The sequence below is a fragment of the Microcebus murinus genome, chromosome 8 (genome assembly GCF_040939455.1).
Source record: "Microcebus murinus isolate Inina chromosome 8, M.murinus_Inina_mat1.0, whole genome shotgun sequence".
Taxonomy (NCBI): domain Eukaryota; kingdom Metazoa; phylum Chordata; class Mammalia; order Primates; family Cheirogaleidae; genus Microcebus; species Microcebus murinus.
The window spans coordinates 40,338,060-40,359,371 of record NC_134111.1 but is presented as its reverse complement, the minus strand read 5'-3'; the positions used below and the strand labels follow the sequence as shown (position 1 = coordinate 40,359,371).

The 21,312-nt window shown below is 40.3% G+C and overlaps 1 protein-coding gene across 8 annotated transcripts in view; it reads left to right on the top strand.

Annotated features, from left to right (window-relative positions):
- The window catches only part of RBMS1 (RNA binding motif single stranded interacting protein 1), a 214,023-nt gene that overhangs the window by 173,328 nt on the left and 19,383 nt on the right, over positions 1-21,312 (top strand). For all 8 annotated transcript variants that reach the window (XM_020288476.2, XM_020288475.2, XM_020288478.2 and 5 more), the window contains exons 4-6: positions 491-582; positions 11,524-11,681; positions 13,636-13,715. In XM_020288476.2, coding sequence (XP_020144065.1) covers positions 491-582; positions 11,524-11,681; positions 13,636-13,715 — 330 coding nt within the window. The remainder of the gene's footprint in view (positions 1-490; positions 583-11,523; positions 11,682-13,635; positions 13,716-21,312) is intronic.

Below are 21,312 nucleotides of genomic sequence, written 5' to 3'. Positions count from 1 at the left end.
TTTGAGTATCTAACGGTTGCACTTATTTTAATTTTGCAAATTCAGATTTGGTCTACATAAAAAAAACATAATTTTTGTTTCTCTCATTTGTAAGCTCTTGTAGGATAGCTCCATCTTTCTTACTGAATCTTTAAAAACATTGTTTCTCTGAAGTCGATTTTTTCTTCCTCTTTCATTTATTTTTTTAATCTTGGTTGGCAACTTAGATGTCATTTCTTCCAGTAACTACAGGTCACCTAAGAAGATCTTGAATAGGAAAAAGCTGGTCCCATCCCCCTGCTCCCTGGCCCCCTTTGACGGGAGGCTTGTCTAGCCGTGACAGAAGAGCAGGAGGAAGCCGCTGCGCTGAGGCTGCCCAGGCCTGAGCTCTGTCAGGACGTTTTCCTTTCTGTTGCCTGCATTAGAAACATAGTAGAGTCACCCTTTTACTCTTTACATAATCATAAAATAATGGCTTAAAAGCACTAAGTGTGTTTACATTGTATTTCAGGTTATGGTTTTGTGGACTTTGACAGTCCCGCAGCGGCTCAGAAAGCTGTGTCTGCCCTGAAGGCCAGTGGGGTTCAAGCACAAATGGCAAAGGTGAGTTGAGAGCCGGTGATCGCTTCTCTACTCCGGAGCTTTGGTCCTGCACCCTAATGCATCTGCTTTTCCCATCACCACCTGGGTTCCCTCCTTCACCTCGTTAGCCGTAGCTCCTTCTGGACACTGTCCCGTGCTTCCATGGCCTCAACAGTAGCGATTCTCATGATTTCATGTGTGCGAGAGAATTTGTTAATGTATAACATTTATGTAGTAAATAATGCAACTCCATAAGTAAATGAAGAAATAGCACCAGATTTTTCTCAGGTAATCAGGTGTTTGTGAGTCTTTAAAATCTGAACTTCTAAAAAATAATTTTAATATGTCAAGGCTTATGGAATTAATATATTTTAGACACACTTCAAAAGGTAATTAAGGAATGTCACATTTTGAAAGAATGTATAGCTAGCACACATATTGCATTATACAAATATACTAGTTTTATTGCAGATGGAAGCTAGAGGTGATTTCTCTTCTGTATAATAATCAGGCATTTTAGACATTGATTATTTCTAAGCTATGAATCTACTCTTTAGTAGTTCTATAATGACTTTATTCAAGATTTGTTTCTGATGGACTTTTTAGCATTCTAGATAAGGAATATTGTTGAAAAATTTCTCCAGGTGTGAAATATGCCTGATTGTTAAGGCATTATAAAATGGAAACCATATGTTTCATGCTTAACATGTATTTTAGCATAGTACACATGGGTATTAATTGCTGTATGATATAACATTTTCCTTGAAAACTTTTGTCTTATGAGCTTCCCTCTAAGGTTTTTACCTAGAATATCATAATTTATGAATATAAGTGGAGTTGACCAGCCAGTTATCATCTCTGTCTTTTCATATTAGGTTTGTCATCAAAGTTAGACAGTTTAAGATACCTGGACCCATTTTCTAAAGTAATGATGCCTTCGAAAGACTTGATGGACTTGGAAAAGTTGGCCTTACGTGATCCAAATCACTAGTTCAGGTGCAGTCTAATTTTAAGGCTGGAGGGACCTCAGACTGACTGCTGCATCCTCAACCCCACTTTCAAATAGGCATGAGACTCAGAGAGGAGAAAAACCCTTGAAATGACACATGTCTCTTAAGTGTTTATATTCTAGAACAGACATTCTATTATGCACTAAACACATCCAGGAGGCACTGTTGACTAAATTGATATTTATGTCCCAGTCTTTATTGCCCAAGTGTAAGCCTGGGTTATATCCTAATGCCTAGTACCTACAGTGCAGTTATTAAGATATTCATGTACTTATGTAGGGGTTTTTTTCCACCCAGCAATGGTCCTTCAGTTGCTATGGAAAATATTTTCAAGCCTGAAACTCGGCAGTTTGATATTTTGAATATTCTTTACAAAAGAGCAATACTTTCATAGTAACTGGTTTCATGAAGTACAGGGGAAAGTAATTTTATACTATTGTCCACTACTTCTGAATAATAGCACATGATTGTTCCCTGAGGAGCATTCACAAGCACATAAGGAAAAGAAGGTTCGTGGAAGTTAAAGGACTCTGGCAAAGAGATAAGTGGCCTGCCAGGACCTCACGGCGGCTGAAGAACATGTATGCAGCACACCAGGACAGAGATTTACTTTGGATGAAAGAATCGACTTAAATAAAGAGTTCAGAAATTAATAAAAGGGATCACTCTTGTAAATTAGTCCTTGTCATTTAATATTTTTAAAGTTTCCAGTGAATTGGACTTATTTTATATGTTCTTAAACTCTGGCATAAGAAGTTAAAACTGTAAATATTAAGCACCATGATCTTCCAATCATTTGTCCAACTTACAGAGCAATTCTTTGTGACATTGTTGAAAAACAATGGTTATGAGGTTTTGAATATATTGTGACTATGTGAAACCTACATTGCATAATGATTTGCAGAATGTTAAACTGTCTCTGCAAACCATGGATAACCAGACATTTTATTAGCAGGACTCTGAGGGCACATGCAGACAACAGCTGTCTTCTTTCCTCTACTCTGTCCATTCTGACTCACTCCCTGAAGCTCCTGCTTTTGGAGAAAATCCAGGGCAGGTCCCCTGACTTTTCTACCCACTGTCATTATTTCAGAAGGTCTCTTCATTTGCTTCTTTCGTTTCCGGTCTTTCTTGTTGATTGTTTTGGTGGACTGCCTCTTGATTTTTCATCACCAAACTCCAGGAAACATATGTACGTTTCAGTACATTCTCAGCCATTTACATTGTCTTTATTTACATTGTCCAACCTCAATACAATATTTTAAACAAGACATCAGAGGGGGAAGTCTCAGGTTACCCTCCAAATACAGTTTGTATAATGTCGGGATCTTATGTAGAGGTTTTGAAAACTACTGAGAGTCAGCAAAAGGGTTGTGTGTCTTGGATGTTGCCCCTGCTGAGAGCGATCACAGCCTACCAAGCAATTGTTTGCTGACAACCACATTGATTATTTGTTGATCAGGAAGCAGTGTTTTAAAGGTTTCCATCCCAACAGAATTATTTATTATGTGTGTGTATGTGGGGCGCGGTGACAACGCCATTAAAATATGGCGCTGATATCCGGTGCCTCGCCCTTGCTTCTCCCGCTAGTAAACAAGTTCTGCGCCTGTGTGTCAAATGTAACCAATGATATGAGTTTCCTGCTTTGCAGTATATATAAGGAACTGCCCTTCCCCTTTTCTGCGTCTTCCGCAAAATGTAGCCTAAGGGATCCCCCAATAAAGCACGGTCAAAAAAACTCCAGTTGCCGCGTCTTCCTTGCTAACGAGGCAGGCGCGACATGTGTACTCAGACACACACAGATACACAGAGAGATATTAACTGATGTACTTAGTTACATTTTAGGGAATTATAGGAAAATAAATATTTAGTTACAATTTAGGAATTAGTTGGGGATTGTGACTGATGTGTAATACGTTGTAATTTTTTTCAATTCAAACTCATGTGAAATAGGCTACTGGTTAACATTTTGATGCTGAATATCTGATTCTTAGGAACAGATCTATGATGTTAAGTGTGTGATGCTTGTAATTTAAATGTCCAATCCTGTTTATTGGACAAAAATTTTGAGTATCATGTAATGAATCTTCAAATGAAGTTTATGTCTTCCCCCACTGGGTCTGCCCCAAGTAGCAAGCTCACAGTGGGATGGGAATGTGATTTGTTTCTTTCCTATTTTGGAAGCTTATGTCTGTCCAACTCTTTGGTCAGCTCACTGGCTGTGGTTTCTAACCTCTCCAGTCTTGGTGCAGTGGTGAAGGATGCCTGACCATGATGTGATCTGCTGTTGATTTCTCTGGCCAGGCAGCAATCTTTGTGCTTTCTCTCGTGGGATACTGTGGTTTTCTGAGATCTCTATCTAACCTCACTCCTCCCCCCCCCCAAATTGATCTTTCAGCTATAGTGCCTCGGAGCTAGAGAATACATGTCCTTGGGCTGACATCCTCAGATCCTGATAATCTAATTAACAGTCTGTTTTTAGCCCTTTCTGCTGGGGCCTCTTGCCCCTCACAACCTTGGGAGGATCTAACACAACCCTGGGCCAACTCTGCTTGTGAAGCTCACATCTGATCTACTTTTGCTCACATCTAATCTACTTTTGCCAGGTATCGGTAGGACAGTAGTTACTTCCCAGCCACACTTGTAGGCCCTTCCACCAGCCCTTCTCCTTTTAGATTCCTCAGGTTTTAAGTCAGATGTCAACCCATTATTTCCACCAAGCTCCCTGAGTGGTCTATTGAAGCCCCTCTTGCTTGACTACCAGATAGGAAAGCAGCCCACATGGTGAGACTCGGAGCACATCAGCATTCATCTGCATGTGAATTTCATTATCAGTCTCTCCAATCTCTAATGGACCGTCAACTAAGTGTCCCAAACCCATCCTCAGCCAGCCCCTTGCAGGCTCTCTTTAGGTGGTTTAGTTTCTCACTCTGGAATGTGGGAGCTCCTGACACTCAATGTTTTATATTCTCAGCTAAAACGGAATCAGAAAGAGGTCTATTTTATCAATTTGTTAAAAACGTAGAGGTTTTATTTAGACTGGCTCCTGAGCACTTCCCTAGGAAACATTTCCAAAACCTATGATATTAAGCAACACAATGCGTTAAATATCCACTGTTTTGAAGAAGTCTTTACAATACATTTAGTCAAAACTGGACTGGGTATAGATTGACATGTCATGTCAACAGTGCACTTCAAATGCCAGCTTTCCCTTGGGTTGGGAATGAGCACTGTTCAAAGACCTCCCCAGGAGGCTTGATACTGTAAATTGGCTGGGAGAAACCATGCCTTCCTCCATCGCGTGTGGGGAGGACCAGCATGCAGATTTAGAGATGCTGGCATGTGCCAGCATTCTGCATGTTAGGAATTTCTTCACATCCCTGTAGAATGACTTGAGTTTCCTGGACCTCATTTCTTTTTTATTATATCACTAAAGTCACAAAGGTATTTTATATGCCCTCGGGTCTATGGTCCTATATGATAGAACCATGGTTTTGAGTATCTGCGATTGACTTAGCCCCTTTATGCTGTCTGAATAAAGGAACACTTGGCTCACATCTTTTGGGGAGATGATTTTTAAAGCTAGTTTAAGTCCAGCTCTAATGGTTGGGTGATAAGGAAGGGACCCATTGCTGTCCATTTTACTCTAGTAAATTAATCTGGATACAACAGTGTATCCAAAACTCACACTGCCATGTATTAAAGGCTTGCTTCTTATGTAATCAGAAAAAATTGAGGGGCATTCAATTAGGGGAGGGTGGTGACACATTGGCTGAGTTGATAAATAACCCCAGAAATATTTATAACTAAATCCCACAACTACATATATATATGAGAACATTAGAGACCAGCTATTGTTTCTTATTCATGTTTAATTTTCAGTGCCTCGCTTGGTACCTGCCATAAGGTAGGTATTGTTTGTTTTGATGATGATCAAAGAAATTAATTAAGCAAAAGAAAAACTTTCTTTTGAGGTTGGGCAGATATTGAAAGTTAAGAAAGGGACATTTTAAAATTATATTCATCAAATACCCTAATGAAACTTATCAAATAGTAATGACCTTGGGCCTTTTGGAAAACCCTGTTTATGTCAAACTTGGCAAATGTTTCAGATGTGTGCATTTGCAAACAAAAGACTCAGATTCTATAAAGAGCAGAAGAGAAACTCAGATAATGAGCTGAAAAGATGTAAAACTCTAATTGACATTGATAATATCTGTTAACAGAGTGACTTGTGTGGGCCTTTTGGTAGGTCCTAAGGCCTGCTGAGGGTCAGCACATCATCGTTTGTTTTTAGGCTGGTGGTAAGCTTGTGCACTTTTTTAATAAGTAAGCAGTCAAACGTCAGGAATGTAATCCCCCCTCCTCCCGGAGGTCCACCATGCTCTGAGCAGTTTGCAGTCATATGCCCCTGAGCGACTATCTGCTGGTTGGTGAACCTATTCAGTACAAGAGAAAACAGATGTCTGTTCTTCCTGCCAAGTCCTTTTCTTGCGTTTTAGGAACCATTCCACATGCACAGGGAGGTTTTTGTTAATTTCTTTCAGATGATGACTGAGTGCTTCACACCATGCGGGACCTCCAAGCCGCGCTTTTCTACTCAAGTGAACATTAGTAGCTGTTTATCCCTCTCATGGCCAATGTGGGACCCGGTTTTCTACTTGTGAGAGAAGCCTTGCACCCCTTCCATGCCTAGGGACATAAGGCCTGTTGGCCCCATTTTTATGTTCGGTCACCTATAATTGACAGAATAATTGTTTTTTCAGACATAGCACTGTATGTAATAAAACAGAGTTATGATCGTTACTAATTTTAAGGAGACTAAGTTATCCTCATTCAAAAACCATGACCAATGACTGCAAGTATTATATGTTCCATTCATGATGAATGTATAGTAATAAGAATGCATGGATACTTTGGGGAATAGCTATTTTGTGGTCCATGCTACCAGGTTGGAGTTTTTTCCCATTCTTCTGTATTTTCTTTTTTAATTTTAATATCACTGCAACATTGTGGGTAATGTTTGCAGGACAGTTGATCATTTGAAAAGAAAGGTAAATAACATTAGCTCTGAGGGTCATCTCAAATGAAATCAGGTTTCTAAATGACAGAGTTGTTTATGTTGAGAACATATTAACATCATAGGAAATATTTACGTGTATTTAGTCTACTTTGTATCACTTTGTCAAAGAATGGGTTAAAAGCCCAATTTCTTTCTAGATTCTGATTTTTAGTACTTTTTAATATTATTTCTTGGTAAATAATATTGGTATTATTGGTAAACTTTGGTAAACTTTCAAGTTTACCAAGAAAATTGGTAAACTTTCAAGTTGAATCAAGTCTTTACAGTGTGACTAGACACAGTGATGGCTCATGCCTGTAATCCACTTGGCCTCACTTTGGGAGACCAAGGCAGGATGATCACTTGAGGCCAGGACTTTGAGACTAGCCTGGGCAACATAGCAAGATGCTGTCTCTGCAGAAAATTTAACAGTTAGCCAGGTGTGATGATGCATGCCTGTAGTCCCAGCTACCTGGGAGGCTAAGGCGGGGAGGATCACTTGAGCTATGGAGTTCAAGGTTACAGTGAGCTATGGTCAGGCCACTGCACTCCAAACTAGGTGACCGAATGAGACCCTGTCTCAATAAAAAATTTAAAAAAAGACTTTAAAGCATGTGTAATTGTTTTTACTAATATTTTAATAATAGAAGCAACTAAAACAGATTTAAAAGTACTTAGTACTGACATTGTCAACTCACTTCTAAAAATTCTTCATATATAACACATTCTGCTATGAGCATTCTTAAATATTAGTAATTTAGGTCTTCATAATTGTAATTTTAAAAGAAAATCTATAGTATTTTGATATGTTTTTTATGTAACATTTCTTTATGCCATATTTTTGTCCAAAGAGTATTCTAATGCCCTTTAATTAGGGGGTTCCCTATTCTATTCTGAATCTAACTAAGCATGATTCAGGAATCTTCCTAGGATAGATTCGGTCATATCACTTGTCTGCTTCCGTGCCTCCAAAACCTCCCTATTTTTTCAAGGTGTGGCTGTCAAACTGCAGTTCCTCCCTTGTCCTACTTCCTACCTACTAGAGTACAGTCATGCATCACTTAATGGCTAGGTTGCATTCTCAGAAATGTCCCATTAAGTGATGTTGTATGAACATCACAGAGTGTACTTACACAAACCTACATGGTATAGCCTACTACACACCTGGGCTATAGGGTATAGCGTGTTGGTCCTAGGCTACGCACCTATACAGCATGTTACTGTACTGAATACTGCAGGCAACTTTAAAACACTGGTATTTGGGTATCTAAACACAGGAAAGGTACAGTAAAAACACAGTATAAAAAATTTAATATGGTGTACCTGTATATGACACTTACCATGAATGGAGTTTGCAGGACTGGAAGTTGCTCTTAGTGAGTCAGCGCTTGGTGAGGGAATATAAAGGCCTAGGGTATTGCTGTATACTATTGTAAACTTGATAAACACTGCACCTAAGCTACACTAAACTTACTAAAATTGTTTTTCTTCAATAATAAATTGACCTTAGTTACTTACTGCAACTTTTTTGCCCTTACAAACTTTTTAGTTTTTTTTAACTTTTTTACTCTTTTGTAATAACAATTATTTTATTTATTTATTTATCTATCTATTTATTTGTTTTTAAGCTTTTTTGCTAAAAACTAAGACACAGGCCAGGCGCGGTGGCTCACGCCTGTAATCCTAGCTCTCTGGTAGGCTGAGGTGGGTAGATTGCTTGAGGTCAGGAGTTTGAAACCAGCCTGAGCAAGAGCGAGACCCCGTCTCTACTACAAATAGAAAGAAATTAATTGGCCAACTAATATATATAGAAAAAATTAGCCGGGCATGGTGGCGCATGCCTGTAGTCCCAGCTACTCGGGAGGCTGAGGCAGCAGGATTGCTTGAGCCCAGGAGATTGAGGTTGCTGTGAGCTAGACTGACACCACAGCACTCACCCTAGCCTGGGCTGCAAAGCGAGACTCTGTCTCAAAAAAAATAAATAAAAAAAACTAAGGCACAAACATACACTAGTCTAGGGCTACACAGGGTCAGGATCATCAAGACACCTCTAGGCGACAGGAAATTTTGCCATCTATTGTTGACCAAAACATGTTATGCAGCACATGTCCAAACGTGAAATCACAAGATAAACGTGACTTATCTTCCTGGAGTGTCAGTGTTACTTGATGGAATTAGGTCAGAAACATTGTTTCTCCATTAAACTCAGAGTGTTAGGAAATAGATTGCAAAATTTACTTTTTTTTTTTTTTCTTTAGGATAAAGCACAACAAGACTTGAAAGAAATTTTGCAGCTCTGGGAAGGCTACTTTGCCTTTCGCCTGCAGACTCTTCAGAGTCATTCTCCTTGCTGTTAGCAATGCTTAAGTAGGAAGGACTGACAAAATCAAACCTCTCAGCCTTTCAGTCTGGTCTCAACCTCTTGACTTGTGCTTGTTCAAGACCCTGCTCAATGCCACGTTCTCTGAGCAGAGTATTCCCTAGTCCCCCAAACACAGGCTCCCTTCCCCGTCTTCCTGTTGTGATTTGTTCACGTCTCTTTTACAGCATACATTGCATGTTTCTGTGTCCCCTACTTCATTATAAGCTACCAGGGGGCAGGACAAGAGTCAGAGTTCTTTTATCTCGAGTCTGGCATGTACAAGATGCACTGGAAATATCCTTTACCTGTAGCAGGCCTCGGGCCCAGCTTTAGGAAGAAAGGACTCTGGGTTGGCTGATTCAGGCCAGACTTGCACAGGAACAAATGCAGCCTTGCACTTTTGTCCAAGCTTCAGAGACGTGGGAGGTGAGGACCAAAGTGAGATGGCTAAGCAGGCAGCTGTGTGATCAATCGCATGGAGTTGGCAAAGGTGTCGAGTGATGTGGAAATCAGGGTATAGGACTTTATCTCTTATTCCACCTCAGAAGAATTTGAAAACTTGAATACGTAAGGCCATTTTTATTGTTTTTTTCCCTGCAGTTTGAAACATTGTCTCTCTTGTTATTCTCTGTTCATTAAACAAACTTTCTAATTTTTAAACATTAAAGATATACTTTGTATAATTGCCAGTGGAAGGTTCTGCTCAGTATCAGATAATCAGTGGTACCACACTGAATTTTCCTAATTTCTGCTAAATGGTTTGCCATTTTGTTTAGCCTGTAAAGGGTTGATGAGGGCAGGTGCTCGGGTTGCTACTGAGCATTTGAAAAATTTTAATTTTTTTCTTGGCCCCACCCATACAACACACCCTGAGAGGCTGGGAGCCACTGCTCTGTACCTGTGGGACTGGCCTGGCTGCCTGCTGCCTTCCTGCTGATCAGGACCAGGAGATTGTAGAGATAGTAATACTTTTTGCCCATAGTTTCTCACTCTTTGATAACTTTCATTCTTGGGAATACCAGGACATTCCCTCGGAATGCTGTCCCTAGGACTCACTTGGAATCTTAGAATCATCCCTACAAATGCCATCCTACCCATTCAGTCCCAGGTGTGCCATTCCCTAGGATGCTATGTTGACATTTTAAGTCTTACCAGATATGTATAGCAAGAAAGGTCAGTGTTTACTTTTACTTGCAGATTGCATAAAAGAAAAAGTTTCATTTCAGGCATAAGTAAGGCTAGAATACATTTGAAAGTGGAGGCTTTGTACAAATTCAAAACATGCATAATGCTTCACATATATTTTTAAAACTACTGTGCATTTAAGAAATCCAGAAAGCTATAATGAGTGTGCTATTCTGTTTCCTAAGGCTACAACATAAGCTGATGACTTTACTAATAGTGCTTATTAGAGAAAAATCATAAGCTCTCATGTGCTTCAATATGTAAATATACAATTGGTTAATAGGATCAAAGGAAAGGCTGATTTTAAATTCATAAGGCTATGCTAATCTCACAAATTGCAGAGGTGAATTTTGACTTGGTCAGAAAATATTCCAGTTGTCAGATAAGCTTTATCCCCCTGATGATTTGAATGCGATCCTCTTTGTAAATATGTGTCGCAGTTAACTGCTTCTCAGAAAATTCACTTGTATTTCTTTGGTTTACTTCAGCAAAGGGTAGGTGGGTGAGAAATGATCTAAGAGTGTTGCTTCTCAAACTTTCACATGCACAGGAATTTAACCTTGTTAAAATTTAGCTTCTGATTCAGTAGGTCTGAGGTGAGGCCTGAGATTCTGCATTTTTAATAAGCTCCCATGTAATTTCCTTACTTTGGGCCCCTTGGATCATTCTCTGGTGTAGCAAGAATGTCACAAACCCAACCTCCGCCACCTATTCTTGAGTTCAGCTTTTCCAAAATTCTAAACTTTGCTCAGATTTGACCACTTTATATGGCTTTGAGATTTTTTTTTTGTTTGGGATAATTTAGGAGCTCTCTTTTTTCCATTGGTGATCACAACCTAAAAGCGTTAGTAGTATGAATTCTGCCATAGAGCAGAGAAGGGGAATTTGGGCAAAGCCCCTACTGGACTCTAGATGACTTGGTCCAGAATTCTTCACGTATCTCTGAATTGTTAGCTTCCTACGCAATATTGTGCCTGAAATGGACTCCTAAAAATAGCAGTGGAGGAGAAATTGGTTATTTTTGGAGACACTGCAAACAGCTGAGAGTTGTGGTTCCATGAGGCCATCCTCTCTAGCTTGGTAGTGCCTGCCAACAGTGCCATTTCCCAATCTGCTAAGGTTGGCTAAGTGGGGTCATGTCTGACCTGCACAGATTGTCCAAGCTTCAGACACTCTTTTCAAGTGTCCAAGGTGACTTGGGTGTTCTGTAGTTCCCATGGTGTCACTGGGCAGTACTTTAAACGCACTTGAGCAAAGAGAGTGGCTAAATAAAAATAGGTGTGTGAACATAAATATCTCACTTTCTGTTGGACATTAATGGACAGTACTCTCTTCTGTTTTAGCAACAGGAACAAGATCCTACCAACCTGTACATTTCTAATTTGCCACTGTCCATGGATGAGCAAGAACTTGAAAATATGCTCAAACCATTTGGACAAGTTATTTCTACAAGGATACTACGTGATTCCAATGGTACAAGTCGTGGTGTTGGCTTTGCTAGGTAAGCATCCTGCCCCGTGTTCACTATGTCAACAAAAGCTCTGGTTAGTTACCTTGGAAAATTAAAAAAATGACCAAAAAGAGAGGATTTAAGCAAGGGTTATAGGAGCCAGTGGCACCCTGAACTTAGGTTACATGTAAACATTGGTCTGCATTTTTCCAAATCTTTTGCAAGGTCATTAGGATACTTGAACCAAGCACACTAAATATTTGGTGGCTCATGGCACCAAACTGTCACATGAGCAGTAGTTCTAAAAGTGTGTGTCCTTAGTACTTTGATTAATTAGGTCAAGATGCTTCCAACTTCTTAAAAATAACAAAATTAATTTCCTAAACTCTATAGGTAGATCAGTATTTTTTTCATTAGATAGAAATTCTATTTGTTTTCAATAAAATAAATCAATTAGATTTTTTAAGGAAATATTTCAAAAATTCAGAAAAGAATATGACACCTAACACTACACAAATTTAACAAATACTAACATTTTATAATTTTTGCTTGAGATTTTTTTTAAGAAATGAGATCTTTTAGATATAACTAAAGCACCCTCATGCCTTCCATCTAATATTTATCCCTTTCTCCCCAGAAGAGAAACTTTAGTATGATGGTTAATTTGATTTCTAAAGGAAAAATATTAAGCAGAAAGACCTTTGATTTTTTTTTTATTTTTTTAGTGAAATTCTAATCCAAAACCCCATGTACAAAGGCTGATTTTTACATGATACATTATTTAGAAACCCATTAATACTGTGTAGTAACAGATGATATCTACATGTTTTGAAGTATTGACTGATTTTGGAGGGAAAACTGCTGACATTTTACTTTCATATACAAATGACAATCATCTCTATGCACAGACTTGTATTAGTAGAGCATTATTATTATATATTATTTTATGTATGAGAACATTGAGGCACAAAAGGGACAATGAAGCAAAGACTAGTATTTGTTTCCTCTGCCTTTTAGTCCATTGCTCTTTCTGTTAGGCCATATGATTTTATAACAAAACTGAAATATCCTACAGGTAGTGGTAGTAAGTCTCCAAGGCCAGCATCTGTGGTGTACACTTGACTGGTTAAAGTGATCCAGGTGAGACACTGAATGACTGAGCATCCTCTTGTCACCCCTGCTGGTGTTCTTCTGACAACAGATCAAAGAGGATCATTTCTGTGAACCCAGTTAAATCCTATTTTTTTTGTAAACTATCACTATTCCATTAAAACTGGGGTTAACTCTCTGGATAGTTAAGGAGGCTAGCATGTTTTGAGTAAATTTTCCAGTGTTTCTTCCATTAAAGAAAAATAAGTCAAAGTAATTTAAGTTTTCAGAAATGTTTCTAAAATGTTTTTAGCCACCTGTAGATACAGAATCAGTTGTAAAGTTAAACTCCAGCTTTTAATTACTCCTCCAAGGCAAGATGACATGGAAAGTATATAATGGGACTTCACTAATTTAATTTTAAACATACAAGACACACCCTCTAACTGACACTAGTTGTTATCATGACTTTTTAGTCTGTCATTTTGTGAATTTGTGAAAGACCATCTTTAAAATGACCAATATTCTAGCAAGTAGCAAAGACACTAGTATTTTAAATCATTATTTTTGTTTTTAATTCAATATCATGACTAACAAAAGCTATTGTGTGCTGATTTTCAATTTTCCAACAATTAGAGTAAAATGATACTTTTGATGTACTTGGTATTAAACACTCTAGATATAATTTATCCTTTCTTTTATGATTCACAATGTACTTTGCTCTTCAGTTATTTTACTATAGAAGTACAAAAGCAACAGTTAAATTAAGAATAAGCCCTCTTCTTTACGCCATTCACATTTTTGTTAGGTTTCATTTATATCCAAAAAACCTATAAGAATGTTTCCATGTGCACAGACAAAATGAAAGCTAAGAGACCTCTAAATGTTTATACGTTCTATTTTTGTGTATAAATAGGATGGAATCAACAGAAAAATGCGAAGCTGTTATCGGTCATTTTAATGGAAAATTCATTAAGACACCACCAGGAGTTTCTGGTATGTTGCTTATCTAAAATTTTATCAGTAGTCTTTTATGTAATGCGGGTATAACCGGAATATATGATGGCTCTTCCATCAAGAACAAAACACCCTCGTTTTGTGTTTTAAAATTTATTTCTTTGGATCTACAAGTAGGGCTTAAAAATTCACCTCTCCCTGGTCTTTAGATGTTTAGATATCAATGAAGCAGCCCCAGTGGTAAAGAGTGGTTTCACTTGTAAACCGTTGCACAATCCGCTCTGCCTTTGGTGCGTCAGCCTTCTTCTAACCCACCCTACTGCCATCCTCGATAAACCCCCCGTCGCTGGGTCACGTCCCTTAAGGAGTGTGGTGCTTTTCCTTCCCAGCAGTGCCTGGAGCTCCTCTCCCATGGCCTTTATGTCTGCTCCACTTTAGCCACTTTTCCCCATTGCTGTGCCTTGTGTCATCATCCAGAAGACCACACTTTCCATTTCAGGGCCATGCTCACTCTAACTCCCATGAGACCTGATCTGAAATACAAAGGGATTTTTTCCATTTGTTTACTGGTCCTTCTTTACCTATTTCATGTCCCTACCAAATCTGGTCTCCATTTTTGAGCACTAAAACCGTTTCTATAGTGGCATGCTATGTTATAACATCTTTGGCCACACCTGCCTGGCAGAACGCTGAACCGGGATCCATCCAGCAGCAATCCACCTTCACCACACCTGTTACATCCACCACCACAGATCGAATGTCTGCAGCTTGACCAGACCCTCCACACTGCTGGTCCTCACTCTACCTTCTCACCCTTCCCTGGCAGCTGTTCTCAATTTCCACCAGCCTGCTCGGTCCCCTACCTAACTGCCCTCCCTGGCTCCAAGATGATGTCACTTCCTACTTGATGAATAAAAGTGAGATCACCAGGTAGAAATGCCATCAACTTCCTCCAAACAGGGAGACCCACACCCACATCCAGTCTTCCCTCTCTCCTTCCTTAAACTCTCAAGGGCAAGGGTGTCAGAGCTGTCTTTGAGATCACATCCCATCAGGGCCTTGCTCTGCCAATGATTGCCTCCCTCTCTCATAATGCCAATCTCTGTCTTTTGCTTTCATTTTTACCAACAAAGCCAAAAACTTATATTTTCTTTTCTTTTCTTTTTTTTTTTTTTTTTTTTTGAGACAGAGTCTCACTCTGTTGCCCAGGCTAGAGTGCTGTGGCATAATCCTGGCTCACAGCAACCTCAAACTCCTAGGCTCAAGTGATCTTCCTGCCTCAACCTCCCACGTAGCTGGGACTACAGGCATGCACCACCCTGCCTGGCTAATTTTTTCTATATACTTTTAGTTGTTTGGGTAATTTCTTTCTATTTATAGTAGAGATGGGATCTTGCTCTTGCTCAGGCTGGTCTGAAACTCCTGACCTTGAGCTATCCTCCCGCCTCGGCCTCCCAGAGTGCTAAGATTACAGGTGTGCGCCACCTCGCCCAACCAAAACTTATATTTTCAAGGAATAAAATAACAGATATCTAGCAAGACTAATTGGTGAGGAAATGGAAGAAAATGTATCCAATAACACCAGGAACAAAACTTGTGAACATGACTACAGTGGACATTTTTAAAAGCACAGAATTCAGTGAACAAAACTATGAACTACTTTATGCCAAAAATGTTCTAGAGAAAGGTAGCCATTTGTGTTTGCAATCATTCAAGTCTTTGCAATTTTGCAACTAAACTAAGCACTCTGTTCTTCTCTAGGTCCTTCTCATGTGAATTGTTTAGAAATGTGGTCTTTGCTTCCTTGCTTCCCATGCGTCCCTCAGCTCTCTCCAGTCTGACATCTTCCCCTAGTGCACAACTGAAATTCCTCTTGGGAAACTTACCCCATTAGTTTGCTAGGGTGGCTGAAAAAAAGTACCACATACTGAGTGGCTTAAACAACAGAAATTTAGTGTCTCAGAGTTCTGGAGGCCAGAAGTCCAAGATCAAGGTGTCAGCAGGTTGGTACCTCTGGGGTCTGTAAGGGAAGGATCTGTTCCAGGCTTCTGTCCTTGGCTCGTAGGTGGCTGTCTCTTCACATCATCTTCTCTCTTCACACATCTGTCCCTGTGTCTAAATCCTCACTTCTTGTGAGGACACCAGTCATATTGGATTAAGGCCCACTGTAATGACTTCACTTCAACTTTGAAGACCCTGTCTCTAAATAAGGTCTCATTCTGAGCCACTGGACTCTACATAGCTTCTTTGTGGAGGGTTGGGTGGGTGTGGACACAATTCAACCCATAACACTTAACTCCAGATTCTCCCATCTGCAGACTTTCCCATCTCTTCAAATCCTGTGTCTTTCTGCTGTGTGTAATTTGGTACAGCTGGTCCCTCACTCATCCTTGGAACATGCCCTCCCTTGACTTCTGTTAGACCTGTCTCCATTTTCTTCCCATCTTATATTATTTCCTTTTCCATTGTGGACTTGTTTCTTCTCTCTGCTCTTAATTGTTGGTATTTCCCTGAGTTCCATTTTTGACTCATGATTCTGAGACTCCATCCACTCTCAAGGTTTCACCTATTACATATGTTCAGATGACTCTCAGACGTTCATCTCTCATCCTGGCTTTTACCCTGAGTCTCCAGCTGCCTGGCCTCAGTCACCTACGGTTATCCTTTCCAGACCTAGACTGGTCCCCCTTGACCCCTTCCCATCAAATTCACTCCTCCTCTCATCTTCCTGTCTCAGTTAGTGGAACCAGTATCCACCCAGGCCAGACATCCAGTACTGGGCTCCCACCACCTCCCTCTGTCCTTTTTCTCTTACACATAAATAATCTTCAAATCCTTCCACTTTTCTTCCTGATTATTTCTATAATCTACCCTCCCGTTCCATTCCTCTTACCACGGCTTAATTGAATCCCTTATCATCTCTCATCTAGCTCATTATAGCAGCCACCTAATTGCCCTCTACAATATTTTCCCTGACTAGCCAGAGAGATTAGGGTGAAATACACCCCTTTGTGTCACTTTACTGTTAAAAATCTGTCCCCTCTCAGAAAGAAAAAAGATCCAGGATTCCTGGAATGGTAGAGAAAGCCAGAGGTGCCTGGAGCCCTGGTCTACATCTGCAGTCCCATCTCCTCCATTTCCCGCCTCGGATATCCTCTTCCTAACTGAACTGAACCGCAAGTGGTATTCCCAGCACACCATGTTGTGTTATTCCCCTTTGCTTTCTCTCTTGTGGTTTCTGATGGCTCCGATCCTTTCAGTTCCCTTTAACCTGGCTGTCTCTTCCTCACCCACAAGACACTTGCTTTCTCCCTGCAGGGACCTCTTCTGGCCCAGTTAGGTTACACTGTGTTTTGCAGAATACCCTGAGGATACCCACTTGTATCGTAGCACTTGACATGTCTACGTGTGTCAGTCCCACAGAACCATAAGCTCCTTGAAGACAGAAACTGTTTTCTCATCTTTTTAATTTCATGACCAGCACAATATTTGAGCCATACTATGCAACAACAAATATTTGTTGGTTTTGAATGAATTTGCCACACTGTTTAACTCCAAAACAGCATTGCCTCCTTATAAGCTAGCATAGTTGGGGGAAAAATTGAAATGTCTTTCAATTTGCAGGCAGACACCAGCAGGGGAAACGTTTCAAACTTTAGAAACCACATCACCTTGCTTTGAGGGGGAGGTACTAAAACTATTAAAATGGGGAAAAAGAGAAAAAGCCACATACAACCTCTTCCATCTTTTCTGCCCTGTAATTTTAGTCTTCTTACGTTTAGCTAGCATAATTCATCTGCAATTCTGCTTCCTACTCTGTATCCAGGTCAGTGAGTCTTCACCAATCCTTAGGTCTGTGTCAGCTAACAGCCCCATATTCCTGCTTCTACCCAAGCATGCCCTAGGGTTAAAGCTGGGATCTCAGTGTGGGCTGCAGGTCAGAAGAGGGAGCCTTTAACTGTGCTACCCTGGCTACCTCTTGGTCAGAATCTCTTAAGTGGATTAGCCATATCAACACATTTGTCCAAAATACTAATGCGGGGGTAGCAGGCACTTGTTTTCATCTCTGAACAAGGAAGGCATCTCTGAAGTGAGCAGTTGCACTAGAACCCACAGCAATAAGAACAGAGCACCCCATCTGACAAAACACAAATTTTCCCCTATAGTGTACCCAGGTACCTCACCACTTTTTCTATGCAAAAATATGTAACACCGAAGTAAATTGATTCAATGAATTGAACCTTACTAAGTGACGTAAAGTCTGACTTCTAGAAAGTGAGCAGAGGAGCCATATGGAATATTTATCCCAGTTTTTCAAACGAGGGATGGCAAGAAAGCATTGAGGTATTTTGACATTAGATTACTTCCAGCCAGAAGTCATTGAAGTGAGCCATTTTTCTAGGCTGTGTATAAGAAACTAGTATTCAGTATTTATTCTGCTGTAGTTCCAAGATTCCATCTTTAACTGGATGGCTAATGATTACCATTAGAGATTCACTTTAATTTTCCCTATCTAGTTGAGTTTCGTGGCATAGAGAAACTAATTTGTAAGTGTGTGCAATACCACAGGCTACACTTGATCTTGTAATACTAAAACCTAACAACACCCTGCTTCTGTGGCTATATCTGAAGTTGAACTGCCTACAGGTACAAGTTTGGAGCATGGAATAAAAGATCTGAAAGTATGCTGTTCCAAGGAATTCAGCCTAGTGAAAGAGCTTCTTTTTGCTTTTTAAGTTAGTTTTATTTTCTCCTTTTTTTTTTTTTTTTTTGAGACAGAGTCTCGCTTTGTTGCCCAGGCTAGAGTGAGTGCCATGGCGTCAGCCTAGCTCACAGCAACCTCAAACTCCTGGGCTCGAGCGATCCTTCTGCCTCAGCCTCCTGAGTAGCTGGGACTACAGGCATGCGCCACCATGCCCGGCTAATTTTTTATATATATATCAGTTGGCCAATTAATTTCTTTCTATTTATAGTAGAGACGAGGTCTCGCTCTTGCTCAGGCTGGTTTTGAACTCCTGACCTTGAGCAATCCGCCCGCCTCGGCCTCCCAGAGTGCTAGGATTACAGGCGTGAGCCACCTCGCCCGGCCTTATTTTCTCCTTTTAAAAGAAAAGAAATGATAATGATTTTAACATCTGCCCAAGTAAAGACAAAAGAGAAATTGCATAGGAGGAGCCTTATGTAAACCCCACATCTCAGGCCTCCTAAGTTTAGCACCTGTGCCCAGCTGTTGTTTTCGTTGCTTCCCCTGTTTGCATAGGCAGGACCCCCAAGCATTAATCCCTTTGAGGAGCTGCTCATCCACCTACCTGTGACCTCTTTACTCTCTCAGCTCATCCTTGCACGCAACAAGGAAAGTTGGAGAAGGAAAAATATCCAGGGCACATTTGTTTAGATGCCGTATAAGTCTGAGATAAGATCTTCCAGGTCCCTGAATGAAATAGATCTCAGGGTACCACAGATCAGGGCCCGACAGTTTCCCTTTTTTTCAAAGGACTTCTTGGTTATGTCATTTAACTCTTCTCTTCAAAGTGGGTTTGCAGACTATTGGGCACATCCATTCAAGGAAAAAGAAAAAGACCTTGATTTCCAAACTACATGTAAACGATTGTAGGATCCTTTGCACCTAGGCAGCTAGCACAGAATAGTTTCTTCCAAGTTGTGCCAAGTAACAAATGGGGCACAAGCTCCTTCTGCATTGAGAGCATCATTGCAGGGGGTATATTTTTGCAATCAAGCTGTTCTCTTTGTGTTCTGAATTAGTACTGGATTTTGCACCATTTCTGAATGTTTAATGATTGTGTGTGTGTGTGTGTGTGTGTGTGTGTGTGTGTGTGTGTGTGTATGTGTGTATTAGTTTTGGTTCCCAGCTAGATTGCAGGTTCTTCGGAGGCAGGAGCTGTGTTTCATTCTTAATTCTGTTTTAGGCTCAGAAAGCGTGTGTATCACCCCATCGCACCAACAGTTACCAAATCGTTTCTATGAACAGTTTTCATGTAGAGCTTATCCCAAACATCATGGCTATTTTGAGGGCCTTGTTGAATATCTTTTTGCATGTGAGTGTGAGGTTGAACTGCCTTTAGGCATGAGTTTAAAATGTACGATGCCAGACTTGTAAGCACATTGTTGCCGTGACTTCAACTTTTCCCCAAAACAAGTCTCCAGTAGACTTGAAAACCCACAAAGAATTTGAAAGACTTTTCAACTTCTCTGTACTTGTTTTTTCTTTCCTTGTATACATAATATAAGATTTATCTTTGAGTGCCAGTCTGTTTATTAGATACTGCTCTCTCCTTTCATATTATGGCTACTCCATGAGTGTCTCCTTGGAGCGCATGTGGTTATTATCGGTAGATCCAGATGAAAAACAAAAAGATTGTCAGGCAAGGGTCAATTTGAATGAGCCTCCACTTTAATGTTTAAACAATGTAGACTCATTGCTAGGCAGACATAACATTTCATAAATACAGCGGGAGATGGTTTATTTAGTGATGTCAGTTGTTTAGCTGGCACAGGCAGAATTGTCCAGGATGGTTGCTGTCAGAGTACTTGGATTCTTGCACGGCTGGCAGTTTGCCTCTGACCTGGGCTCCAAGTGCAAAAAAGAAACCCATGTTAGACACGATCCCTAAAGGACACTTTCTGAAAATGAACAAACTGAACAGTGAATTCATCTTTGCGGTAACACTTTAAGGAAGTCTCTAGATAGCCAAGCGGAAGGAGTCAGCTGTGCATGTGAGTTGTCACTTTTCCTACACCAGCTGCCGTCCTGCCAGGTGACATACCCATGGCCTCCCCATGCCAGCCATGTCCCACCCTGGCCTAGAGCACAGTGCGTAATGTAGTACTTGTTTATGGTTCTATAAAAATGTCATGTACCTCATTGCAATTTTTAGTGTAATATGCTTTCTGAAATGCTTTTTAAAAATCTTGTCCGATGTCACCATATTTTAAAAGGGGCTTTACCTTATAGCAGACGCTTCTATAATGTACATTATACTTTATTGACAAAAAAAAGAATTGCATATAAGGCCTTTTCTCCTATCTTTCCCCACCCATTTCTTCATTTTTCCCTAAAAATATCGGAACATTGTTCTTTATTTGGATTTACCTCGGTTTTGAGTGCTGGCTGGTTTGTAGTTAGATTTTCTTGGAAGATCTCCAACCAGTGTAAAGAACCTGTGGCTTCTTTGTGAGACAATCTAGGTGAATTCCATAGAGGATTTCAAATAACTTCTTAATACCTGCTTGATAAAAATTCCGTTGTAGGGGAACGATATGGTGGCAGTTTTCCACGCAGTGAATGTTAGAACAAGAGAAGGAAGTTTTAGTTATCTGGAACTGATAATCCAAATTAGGAGACATGCTCTAGGCAAAAACACTGAAACACATGATCATGATTCAGGGATTTGCCTAAAAATGCTCTTCCGGTACCTTCCCGAAAGCGAGTACAGTCTCCGAGAAGACTAACAACGCAGGTGGCATGGTGGCCGGGACTCTCCTAGAGCTGAAAGTGGCTCCAGCACCCTGCTTGCCCCAAATGCTCCGCCCCACCCACCCCACCAACAACCAAGGCCAACAATGTGGTCACCCATCTCTCTTTCTGGATTTCTTCATGACATTAGTGAAGTCTGAG